The 13,126-nt window shown below is 37.4% G+C and overlaps 1 protein-coding gene across 39 annotated transcripts in view; it reads left to right on the forward strand.

Moving 5' to 3' along the window:
• The window catches only part of DTNA (dystrobrevin alpha), a 385,580-nt gene that overhangs the window by 353,020 nt on the left and 19,434 nt on the right, over positions 1 to 13,126 (forward strand). For 31 of the 39 annotated variants that reach the window (XM_019652072.1, XM_019652081.1, XM_019652079.1 and 28 more), the window contains one exon: positions 5,705 to 5,801. In XM_019652072.1, coding sequence (XP_019507617.1) covers positions 5,705 to 5,801 — 97 coding nt within the window. The other 8 variants (XM_019652101.1, XM_019652103.1, XM_019652104.1 and 5 more) reach the window with 2 other exon arrangements.

A 13,126-nucleotide genomic window follows, 5' to 3' on the forward strand; every position in this document is an offset into this window, starting at 1 on the left:
CTCCTTGACGTTGCTGTCTTGGAACAGACTGATAATTCTAATCATCTTCTGGCCCTGAATTGTGGGCATTCCCATGGCCCAGCTGAACCCAAAGCTACACTAAGGAGTCTGGTTTTGCAGGAATTTATATATTTTGGGTCTTCACTGTCAGCTGGTGGCCCAACCTGAGGCTTAAGGCCTGAGGCTGAGACACCTAAATTCGAGATGATTTGCTTGCCTGCCTCCTTACTCTACACATTTTTTCTGCCTGGAAGAAAAATACCCTCCCTTTAAGGGTATTTCGCTAGATACTTACAAACCACTTATTCTGTGCTAAGCACTTTCACAATTTGTGGATTTCACAGATACCCTGACATCCCAGGTTAAGAAACCCAGCTCTGGGTGTTCCAAATTTGATTCTTTAGTCATTTCATACATTTGAAAGGACTCCAAAACATGGCCTCTTGTACAGTTACTTTGGCCTTAGTTCACATTGAGGAATCGCCATATGAAACAGCCAAGGAACACCTTATTGTAGCTTTGAAAGAAGTCTTACCTGAAACTAATAAAAAAAAAAATAGAAGTTGGGAGAGAAAAAAAAGAAAAGAAAAAGAAATGTAACACAAAAAAGATGTTTATAATTGATTAAAATATATATTTTATGCAAACTTTAGCTAAAAGATATATATGCCAATATATTTGACAATTTGAATGATTGCAAACAAACAAACAAACAAACCCAGAAATCATGTCCATTCAAAATATTCCTCCTGCAACTATTTAGCTTCAAAAATCATCAGGTTATAGGAGGAGACAGCTATTTTTCATGACTCAGAAACCCTAGGACTTTTCAACATAAGTACATGGTTTGTTTATAAGATACTCCACATCTGCATGAAAAATATGACACTGAACATCACCCAGCTGTTTCGAAAAGTCCAGATGCTCTGGAATCATCCACCCGTGTGTCGTGCACGTGGAAAGTGCCAAATAATGATTTGAGTGAGCAGCACTGTACTGCACGGGGGTAAAGAGAGACATCAACATTTGTTAGAGGATAAAATGAGTTCATCTGGTATATGCACGAGAATGTGTGCATATGGACAAAAAAAAAAGGAAAAACAAAGATAGTAAATAAAAAAGAAAGAAAGAAAGGGAAAGAAAGAGAGAGCAAGAAAGAAGTCTTCTCCTTCCATTACACCCTTCCCAGGGCCTCTTGTTGAGAAACCAAAAGAAGGAATTTCTTTTAGCTCAAGGACAGGAAAAGGGAGAAGGATGCAGAGCTTTGCTTTTTATGAACCCATAGTTTATTTTTATCTTAAGAGCATTATGACCTTTCTAAATGATCATATTTTCCTTTTCACTTTAGCCACAAGGAAGTTGAAAGCAGCTTTGCAACCCCGATCTGGCTACTGACTGGGATTATATGATAGGCATGTCTGTGGGCTACCCTGACACTTCCTATGCACTGAGCTCTACACACCTTGTCCCATATAATTGCTATAACAAACCTGGGAGATGGATGCTATTATACTCTTTTTATAGATACAGAAACTGAGGTTCCCAGAAGTTTAATAATTTGACCAATATCCTGCACAATGTGTAGCACAGGTGGATTCCATGTCCTTTTCTTAGGTCTTAATTACGTATTTCCTGCCTGAACTATTATAATGAGCACTTAATTGATTCCCAGGTTCTGGGGCATCTACACTGCTATCAGAATTATCTTTCTTCATTTTAATATTCATTTAATTCATTCAACAAATATTTCTAAAATGCAGTGTGCCCAGAACTTTTCTGAGAATTGTAATACTATGTTGAGTTGGAAAAGATACACTCCCTGGTCTCACAGAATTTGTGGTCTAGTTGGAAAATGACATAAATCAAATAATCACACAAATAAGAATATAATTATAAACTAAGATAGATAAGTGCTATAAGGACTCTTCCTTTGAAAAAAATTATCAAACCAGCCCTTCACTAGAGTCAGAAAAGGCTATCATGAGGAAGAATTGTTTGAGTTGAAATATGAAGGGCGGGGCATAGGGAATAGGGATTAAGGATGGAGGAAGGGGCTGAGACAGCTGAAGAAAGGGTCCTCCTGGAAGGCAGAGACTATGTGTACAAAGACCAAATGGCAGAAATGAAGCTGGCACTTTTTTAGAAACTACAAGGTCCGTAGATCTAAAATGCAGTGAATGAAGGGGTAAAAGATGGAGCTGAAGATGTAGATCGAGATAGACCATGATTCTGTGGCCTTTCAGACCACGAAGATATTGCTATTAATCCTATAACAGGAAGCCATTGAAGGATCCGAGTTACATTTTGAGCTAACACACTGGATTAGATTGTCAAGTCACACTCACGTGAGCCAGAGATCTTACCCCAGTATTGAGCCTTACTAATAATTTCAAGAGTACAGGCCATCAGGAGGCACGATGAAGCAGAGAAAGGCCTGACACATTCCATATGGTTCCTCAGGGTCTTTCCTTCCCATTTTGGATGTAGCTTCCGAGAGAAATTGTGCAAAGTGAACTAGTGAGCTTTCCCTGACCTCCTACAACCATATAGAAGTGGCCACCTTCTTCTCAGTGTTACCACATACAGCACTTTGTTTTTATTTTTTTTATATACTCACCATCGTTGTTTTGAACTTTTTTCTGTCTGTTTTCTTCTCACTGAAGGACACAAACTGTATGCTACTCATTATTTATTTACAGTATCTTAAAACAAAAGTACTGAATAGCTTGAATGGATAAACTGTAAAACCATTAAAAGACAGTTAAACTGTGCAAAGACAATACCATCTTCTATAATGAAGAAAATATTTCTTAAAACTATGATGCAAATACCTTCACACTATAAATCTCAAGAAAAAACAAGTATCATTTTCCATGTCTATCGCTTGCCTAAAAAATAAGCGTCATATTCTATGCCCCCCAAATTGCACTCTTTTCAATGTATATAAAATTATTCTTTGCAATAAATTGTTAATATAATGTGACTCTTTTTGTTTTACCAATTGTACTCTCTGATGCAAATCTATGCTTTCCAGACTTGAATTTCATAGACCAGTTTAGTTTTTTAATTATTTGGGGAAGCAACATAAACTTGAGTACTTTTTGTGTTACCATATACTGACATTTTTTAAAACCTACCATCATCTGTTGTTATAACAGTTTCATGAATGATATATATGTTTTAAATTTTATTTTGAACAAACTTTATGCCTACAGAAGAGTTGTAAGAATATCGCAATGAATTTCCTTTTATGCTTCACCTAGAGATTGCAAACTTTTTGCCACATCCTTCTCTATCCCCTTATATATGTTATATATGTATATATTTACATATATAATATATATATTACATATACATTTTTGATGAGCCATTTGAAAGTTGCAGACATCATAATCCTTTGCCCCTAAGTTCTTATGAGTATATTTTCTAATAAAAAAAGCTGCTATTCTCTTATATAACCATGGTAGAATCATCAAATTCAGGAAAGTTAATACTGATATTTATTACTATCCAATATAAAATTTGTATTAAAATTTTGCCAGTTTTTCCAACATTGTCCTAAAAGAAAATAGGTTTTAACATGCATTCAAAACTAGAAATAATCCAACAGAATATCAGAATAAAATACGTTCCTTTAGAGATTAATATATATAGCTCTATGAAAATGAAATCACTGCTTACTCCTTGTTTCCTCATTTCTCTTTGGAACAGTAGAGGCTACACTACAGATTGTTATCAGACCCACATTTGGTAACCACTGGTGTAAACACTTACAGAGAAGATTAGATAAAGACATTTCAAATGAGTGTTCTAAAAAAAAGATAGAATTCAATCAAATGCATGAAAGAGTAAATGTCACATTTTGAATAATTATTACTATAAGATAAATATACAAATAAGTTTTTTTAATGTCTATTAATTCTAAACTAATACCAGTTAACTTTTTCTGATAGTTTTTAGATGCCTTTCTTAGAATGTCTTACCTACAATATTAGAATTTTGCTTCAACCTTCTTCTCAAAGTGCTCGAATGGTCAAAAGGTGAAAAATTACAGAGCAGTCTCTAGAAGAGAACCAGAAATAAATCAGAAAGATTGTTTGCCCTTTTACCAAGCCCTACTGTTGGATATATGTGGGACACTATGGCAGACAAGGTCAAAGAAAAGACAGCTAATAGTTTTGTCACTGAAGAATATTTTTGAATGGGCAAGACTTTCAAATTCAGAATGCTATAGCCCAGGAAGACAAAGACTAAAATCAGATATCATTAAAGTCTATAAAATTATGATATTGCTTGTCTACAGGTTCAGAAAAGAGGCAATTATTAAGGAAATCAAAGGAAGGATTGCTCTGGGAGTAAGCCTTAAGTGGTAATTAAAGCCAAAAATATAAATATGTATATTCAAAAAGAGTAGTGATATGTTTATAAATCTTAAATTCATCATTCATTGCAGAGTAAGCCTATGTGAAAACAAATTAGAAATGTCTCATTTATATGTATAACCTGTCCTCCCACAAAATATATTTTAATTGGATGAGCCATTGACCCAACTCAGTGTGATATTTGTATATTGTCAGTTTTTCATCAGAGTCCCTGATGTAGGTCCACTTAATATTGTGTCTATGCCATTGAGACTAGGCATATCCATTCATACATTAATGCATATGTACTCATAGTTAACGTATCCACACATTTTTAAAATATAACTTCCAATATTTCAAAATCAAACAGAAGACTTTGGGGCAAGAAAAAAATGTATGTATTACTTCTTCACTAATGGTCATGAGATAATAAACTTGAAATTTATATGAAAAGTACACATATACTTCAGAAATGTGAACCATTAATAGTCTTCTCCATATTGTTTCATTTCTTTCCCCCTTTAAAAATATTTTTGATGCCTCTTAGTATCACCAGTGATAGAATATATTGGGTTGTCAGAAAAGTCATGATGTATTTTTTGTATGTTTTTCATTGCAAAAATGCATCATGACTTTTCCAACAACCCAATATATTGTCCTTCATGGTTTCCTTTCTTGCTGACAGTTTAACAGTTCTACAAAATTAAACAAACACAAACCTTGTAGAATATTTTCAGTTAGAACAATTATGTAGGAATTCCTTTATTCTTACTTCAGTTTATTAAACCAAACCCAAACCAGGAAATTTAGGTTAACTGTAATAACTATGTACCATTAATATTTCACCTCTGAAATGCACTGCAGTGTATACGAAGGATGGAAGAGATGAAAAATGTACGTTCCTAAATCCAATCAAATACTAAGGTATTCAGTATTTTCTGTGAGATTTACAAAAGGTCTTTGGGTTTGGAAGATCTGTGGGATTGTCCTTTTTTAGTGACAGTTTGGTTTTATGTTTGTTGCTCAAGGAAACCCAATGGCACTGCACAGGTCCCATGACATAGTAAGCATTCAGAAAAGATTTCATTAAATGATTAATTCACTGTAGAAAGGGAGAAGTGTCTAAAAGGATTTCAATTCTATTTTAGTATGACTTCTAACAAATAAATGTACACCTCAAGTTCGAATTGCTCATTCATTTGACAACATGTCCCTGCCTAGTAACCATATCAGTGACTCAGAGATGCCCTTTTTCTGGTGGCCCACTAGCCTCACAAGACTGGGAAATGTGATTAGTTCAGTGAGTTGAATGTTGTTTCTGATGACAACTGCTTCTTTCTTAGACAGCGCAAGGATGAGCTAGAACAGAGAATGTCTGCTCTCCAGGAGAGCCGGAGAGAGCTAATGGTCCAGTTAGAAGGTCTCATGAAGCTACTTAAGGTAAGATGTTTCAAATAAGTAAATGTTTTCTAGACCTATAACTATGGCATTTGTAAAAATTATATGCACATAATGTGCAATGATTTTTATAATTAATATATGTGATTTCCCCCAAAATGTGGTTTCAAACTCAGATATAAGGTCTTTTCTTCAATGCATCAAATGATAGTAGTCAATTATAGGACTCATTCGTACCCATTTTCTGAAACCAGACTACTGAAGACCTTCATGGGAAACTTCTTGGCTTATTTCCAGTTTCATATGTCCTCGAAAATAATAAAACTGGATTTATTTAGAAATGTTTTACATTTAATAGCTTTCAGCCATTCTGACTAAATTGAACAGAGGCTAATGTCTAATTCATAAAATGAAGATAGAGCCATTAAATAACTTTGGTGGTAATGGTTGCATTACGAGTTGTGACTTTATTAATTTCAGTAAAATATTTTATCTTATCTGTGTGGCTTTAGCAGTAAGTCACACAACTTCTATGGGTCTCAAACACAAAGGGTAAATGGAAGTATCTCCTTACTTTTCTTCAGATAGAGTGTTTAACATGATGATCTATAGAAGTCCTCTATGGAGTGCTGTAATCTATTATTCTCATGTGGATTGGCATTCTTCCTTTCATAACTCCTTATGTCCTTCTTCAGTATACACTAAATCACATTTTAAGTCAAAAATAGACTAATTATGGCCACATGTCCACAGTCAGCCCAGTAGAAGTGTCAGTGCTGTGGGTCATCCTGCCTGATGTAAACAAACATAAAGCAGTATGGACTGAAACTGTGACATGTTAGAGGCAGGAACTAGAACCTCTAATAAGATGATGAAGGCACAGTCCCTGGAGCAGCTTATTGGTGAGACAAGATGTACTGACTTTCAGTCCATGGACCCCTCACATCCCTGGTACACCACCCTTTATTGTTCCTATATTGTTCCTCCTCTCTCTCTCTCTCCCCGCCCCCTTCCTCCTCCTTCTCCTTCTTGTCTCCTTTCTCTCCTCCTTCCTTCCTCCCTTCCTCCCTTCCTTCCTTCCTTCCTTTCCTCCGTCCCTCCCTTCCTTCCTTTTATTTAACAAATATGTATTGAAACCCAGTATGTCCCAGGCACTGCTGGAACTGTAACACTTCTTTCTTTTGTTTTCTTTACTTGTGTTTTCCTTAGTTGACTTTGCCTGCCATCAGTGTTGGGAATGCTTTATCTTTTCTGAAGAAAATTTATTTTTCAGAGTAGAATTGTAAAGCATAGAATACAGTTTTTGTTGTACTATATATATTAAGACAGAACTAGGTAATTAATAACCTGTTGCTGTTTCTCCTGTGATCTCATGTGATGATCCTGAAAAGATCTTTCTGCTTTCCTTTCCAAACATACCGAATGAAGAAGTTCGAGCCCATCTTTCCCTTCACTGAATGACAGCAAGCTTTGAAAATTACTTATATCCCCATAGATTCTATCGCCATAGCATTGGGATAGAAGTCTATTTACCACCAGACATCTTGGCATCAACCTAGCCTAACTGAGCAGTCTGTTTTATCAGGATGTACAAAGACCAGGACAGAGAAATTGTGTTGAAAGATGGTTGAACACAGGGAGGAAAGAGATGGGTCTATAGTTTCAAATACTTGAAAAGACGTAGAACTGCAGTCACTGAGGTAGAAGAGACCTGACCTGCCATCAAAGCTGTGTTGATGTTTCCCCGCCTTGCATTCCTTTACCCTGAATTGGAACATGCTCTTATTGGAACCCTGGGTAACCTAACTATTATCAATTCAATCTTTCTGTAGGAAGAAGAACTGAAGCAGGGAGTAAGTTATGTTCCCTACTGCAGGTCTTAACTAACAGTGGAGGGGCCTGCCATCCTGCTGTTTTTCTCATTGCTTTTGCCTCTAATGTATGTTCATGCTTCAGTTTGGAAAGAGAAAAAAAAATCATACTAATTTGCTTCCTTTTCAATGTAGTGCTTGAATTGAGATATATAAAATTTAGCATTTTTTATAACTATTACTACTGTCAGCATCAAAAGAAGAGCTATCACATCTCTGACAAGAGGGAACAAATTGTAATTTATTGGATGCTTTTTAGATCTCCAGGGGTCTACATTTCAAACTAGTTTCATGCTTTTCTAGGTTGTTGATCAGACCCTTCTCTTAATGGAAAGATGCCCACCACAGTCCTAAAGTTACACTAGGAAAACCCACAGCCTCAGAAGCTAACCTTGGCATCCCCTGACACTGTGAATGTCCAGTTCAGTTTCCATTATACTGAAAAGGTGTGGAACCTCTTTTTATAAAAATCAACCAATTACATCTCTTTTCAGTGTATAATTATTAAGCTCCAATTCCCCACTGCTAATCAAAATGTGCCCAATCTTATGAGAGAAAGACTGTACTCAGTAACTGTCACTTCCCATTGTGTAGTTCTTCCCAAGCAGAATCCCTACCGTTGGTTGACAATAATCTCAAAAGAAAAGGTAACTTTTAGTCTTTCTCTTATCACCAAGAACCTTTCTGTTCTGGGAGTTCACAAAGTCCTCATATATCTCTAGAAATAGGGACATTGTGACTCAACTACAGCCTAAAACTGAAGCCCTATATCTAACCCTGTGGTCAGGTTTAGAAGCCAGCAGAGGGAGCAGCATACTCAAAATAATAATAACAATAATAAAATGGAAGCAAAATAAAAGCAACTTTAATTTCAAGTGCATGTACCAAACTGTGTATGACAATATACCCCACCTGCTAGTATGATCAAAAAGTTTCTCATTATTTCTATGGATTCATTAGAACCACAGCCTGTCCAATTTCAACCTACCTTTTAATTCTTCTGTATTCTCTTTCCTATTATTCATTGTGTGTGTTTGTGTGTAACAAAGAATGTTTGCAAAATGCTGGACACATTTTTACCCTTTATTCCCATGGTCTGTAAAAAAGGAAAGTGTAAAACTAATCTGTAATATCAGACAATAAAGACAATGTATTACATTATTTTGTATTTTGTGAAAAAAATTACTTTACTAAAACTAAAGTCCAATTTGAATGAAAGACAGTGCCCCTGGGTGAAGGACACACATTGACAACCTGTATAATTGCCCATAAATGTATACATGGGGTATTGCTGTGTACTTCCAACACACTTAGATCATGGTAGAGAAAAATGCCTTGCTGCAGTGCTTCTATTTGCAAACGGCCTCTTTTCTGTCTCTTACTTAGCATGTGCATCGAAAAAGGAAAGAAGGCTCCAATATAACCTTCCTCCTCCTAGTGGAGAGAGTAGGTAATCATCCTGTAATCAGTCAGCCTTTGCTTTATCCATTTCCTTCGGAGACTCCTTCTCTACCATTTCCCAGGCAAGACATTCTTGAAAGGCTCAGGGGACCAGGAAGTTCATAAACTAATGGACTCATAGAGCCAGGAAGTTCATAAACAGATGCATGCAGACAGCCAAACCCTGGCAGTGCCCGTAAGGACATTACTGCCTCCTTTCCTTCCAGCTCCTCCCACTGAGCACTTGACAGCTGCTGCATCTTGGAAAGTCAGCCAGCAGTCGTCGGTACTGCTGCGTAGATACTTAGGGCCATTACTGGCAACACCCAGATAGCAGCAATGCATTGTCTGGATGGAGGTAGAGCGTGCCCTTTCCATTTGCTTTTCTATGCAAGCCTCTTTTCAAAAAGGACCCGAGGCAGCTTACAACAAAAAAGATAAACAATGACTTCATAAAACAGATCTATCAAACACTAAAGAAAAGAAAATGCAAATATGCTAATTATAAGGGACAGGAGCGTTACTCTGAGGTTCCTGGCAATGAGGCAAAAAAAGGAAAACATAATTGGTGGTTTTATCACAACAGAAATGCTAGGTCTCGAGGGGACCAAAATTTTGGTTGGCATAAAATATAAAAAGCAAGACTTCACTCAGAGCTTTATAGAAGGGGTATTGAAAAACAAAATGCACAAATGCAGTCATAGCTTCCATATGGCTGATTCTTATACGTACCTTCAGTCAAAACTAAAGACAGAACCCCATATGTCCCAATCTTGTAAATACAGTTCTACAAGGAAATAAACAAATGCCACCCAAATATATAGACTTCTCAAATATATAGACTTCTCATGGTATCACATGATCTAAGGAAAGAATTTAGAGGTCTTAGTCTGGCATCTGCTTCTAAATTCTGTTTTTATTTATAAGCCTTTCCCCTTTGGGGACATTCTCTTTGTAAAATCAGATTTAAGACACTGCACACAACAAATTGTGCTTGGTTTAATAACTTCTACTTGCTTTATCCTAAGTCTGTGTGGTTCGATGTATTTTATTATACTGGTATATATAATTTCTACTTATACTGTTTCTTGTTAGAGGTAATGCATGAATTTATTCCCCTTGAGGAGAGAACATGAATTTTTTTTAATAGTGCCTGTAATATAATACAATGATTATGATATCATAAGCAATAAATTTTTTTTACAAAACTGGAATCGAAATTATCCTACCCTCTTTCTTCTTTGTGTATTCTTAAGATTTATTGAAGGAACCATAAAAAGAACACTCATAAAAAGTTTAATAATGAAGGCGGCTGGGGTATAATTGCAGTGACAGTATGTTCCAGAGTTTCTGGTATACTTCCAGTTCTGAATATTATGTCCCCATCTAAAATCAAGCAGCCTGACTTTGAGTTCACAAAGTAAGATGTTAATAATAACGTCTTAGGAACGTTACCGTAGTTGGACCTGAATTATAGTGGTCCCAGCTCTTCTCTCACAGCCTAAGATCTTGAGTCAGTCAGTTAACCTCTTGGTAATTTATTTCAAACAGACTGAGAATACATGGCTCACCAGGTTGTTATTTAAAAAGATAATGAATGTACAAGCATTTGGGAAAATACCACATGCGTTTCAGATATAAGTATGAACCTATGTGTATACACATACACACAGGTGTATGTAAACATTCTAATTTGACCCATATTTTACACACACACATATACTCATGCATTCACTTCTCTTCCTTACAGTTAACAGGGCCTCAGTCGGGGAAAGAAAATCAAACATCATTCCACATGTCACCTCCTTCCCCATTCTCTTCTCTATTTCCAACTGGATTGGAAATTAACTGAGGAAATCATAGTCACTCAGGTTCCTACTTCTTCCAAACATGCTATGAAATATGAGCAAGCCAGAAATGATCATTTTTACCAGCGTAGGTTTCCTCTTTCTCTGTTTCCCTTGCTCCTCCTCTTTGGTGGGTATTCTATGGAGTAGTGAAGCAATCAAAAGTGAGGATGGGGACACAGATAATTCACATAATAAATAATCAATTGCAATATAAGGACTAACATTTAGTGTTCAAATACATACCTTCTCAGTCTCTCTCTCTCTCTCTCTCTCTCTCTCTCTCTCTCTCTCTCTCTCTCTCTCTCTCTCTCTCTCTCTCTCTCTCTCTCTCTCTCTCTCTCACTCACTCACTCACACATACAAACACACACACACACACACACACTCATATACACAGACACCCATTTTTAAAAATATGGATTGGTTAATTCTAGAAAAGTAAGAATTATTTCTCGGTTTATAAGCCTTGAAAGATGACTCTCTAGTTCAGGATAAAGTCTAGACTCTTTTATGACATTGGAGGCTCCCAAGCCTGTCTCCACCGCTTCTCAGCTTCATTCTCCTCCACTCCTCACAGTAAGCCTAATGCTTCAACCACTCTGGCCCCCCAACCCAAGTGCAGTACCCCACACACTTCCCGTGCCGGGCTCAGGATACTCCAAGGCCTGGAATGCTCTTCTGTCCTCCCAGTGCTTCCTCTTCTCGGCCTGGAAATCTCCACTGTTAAGACCCAAGTCCAGTGACGCCTCCTGCCTAACAAGTGAGAATCAGTTACCTGTGGTCTCCATAACACTCTGTATACAACAATCTCTATGGTGATAGTGAATGGGAGAAAAGATGAAAAGAGGGTTGGATGTAGCTAAATAAACACTGTTTTGCTCTACCTTCCCAGGCTGCTAAGTAAACCAAACTTGACTAGGCTGTATTCTCAGCCAAACCTGAGAGGCAGACTTTTCACGTTAGGAGGAGGGTGTACAGAATGTCACCCACTCCTGTCTAGGGTTACCCTCTCTGCCATTTCTCTGGGCCATGCTGGTTCAGTAATTAGACATATGAGCCCTTCCTTGAAGCAGCCTTCCTTTTTGGTGCTGAGTGGAAACCAAAATACTTCCTGGAAAAAAACCCAGAAAATATATGAATCTTGTCAGACTTTTTAAAAATTGATACAACAGCAGGTTGAGTGGACTTAGAGGATGGAGTATAGAAATGAATTTTTCATTTATTCTCTAGGAAGAGAGCTATTTTAAATTTGCCAAGTATGATGTATGTTTTCCTTCTTCCATAAATCACCTCCCTTCTCAGGAATTTTAGATCTATATATTGATCTGCATGGGCCATCGTCCCTTAAGTCTTTGTTCCATTAATCATCAAGTAATTTCCAGGAAAGGATGTTCCCAGAGAGTGTTCGCTCCAACTCTTCTAAAGTTGTTAGCAGACAACCATGTTTCATGACCAGGCCAGAGGCCACCATTCTATAGAGGCTACTCCCTGTGAAAATAAAACTCAGTGATATCTACCCCACTGATCCACCCCAGTATCAAGAGGCAACTTCCCTTTCCTAGTGGCCCTACACGACCCTCAGAAAGGAAAGCCAGAGCTGGCATTCACAGCAGTAGTTCCTAGGACGGTACTATGCATCAAAATGGGCAGTGTCCTACAAAGAGAGATGGGGCCGTGATGGGCCAGAAAGCCAGGGTCCTCCCCTCAAAAGTCTGGGTAAAGACTGGAGATATGACTTGGGAGTTGCAAGTTGCAGGAAAGATGCCAATGAATCTTTTCTTCAGCATAGAATCTTCCACTAAAATTCTTCACATAACCAGACTGCTTGAAATTGCACCAGTTAGAGATTCATTTAGGAGATGGTAGCTATTAGTCATTCACACACTGGTATAATTTAGATTCAGTCAGTTGTTTTTTCCTGAGCACATAACTACAGTCAATTACTTTTCTCTTAATAGAACCACTAAGAGGAATTTTGAAGAAAGGAAGCAGGCAAAAAGGCGTAGGGAAAGCTGGCTTTGGAGACCAGACATTAAGCAGAGAGGTAGGCCTGGGATTGCGTCAGGCAAACGCAGTTAGCAGGAGAGCTCAGTGCATGAGGAGAAGGGGCGAGCACTGCTAAAGGTAAGGAACTCACAGACAGGGAGGTTAGAAAGGCCAGGTGTAGTACCCAAAGGGGAGGGGGGCAGACCCTCAAGCACCATGT

This window comes from Hipposideros armiger, unplaced genomic scaffold, assembly GCF_001890085.2.
Source record: "Hipposideros armiger isolate ML-2016 unplaced genomic scaffold, ASM189008v1 scaffold_173, whole genome shotgun sequence".
NCBI classification, from domain to species: domain Eukaryota; kingdom Metazoa; phylum Chordata; class Mammalia; order Chiroptera; family Hipposideridae; genus Hipposideros; species Hipposideros armiger.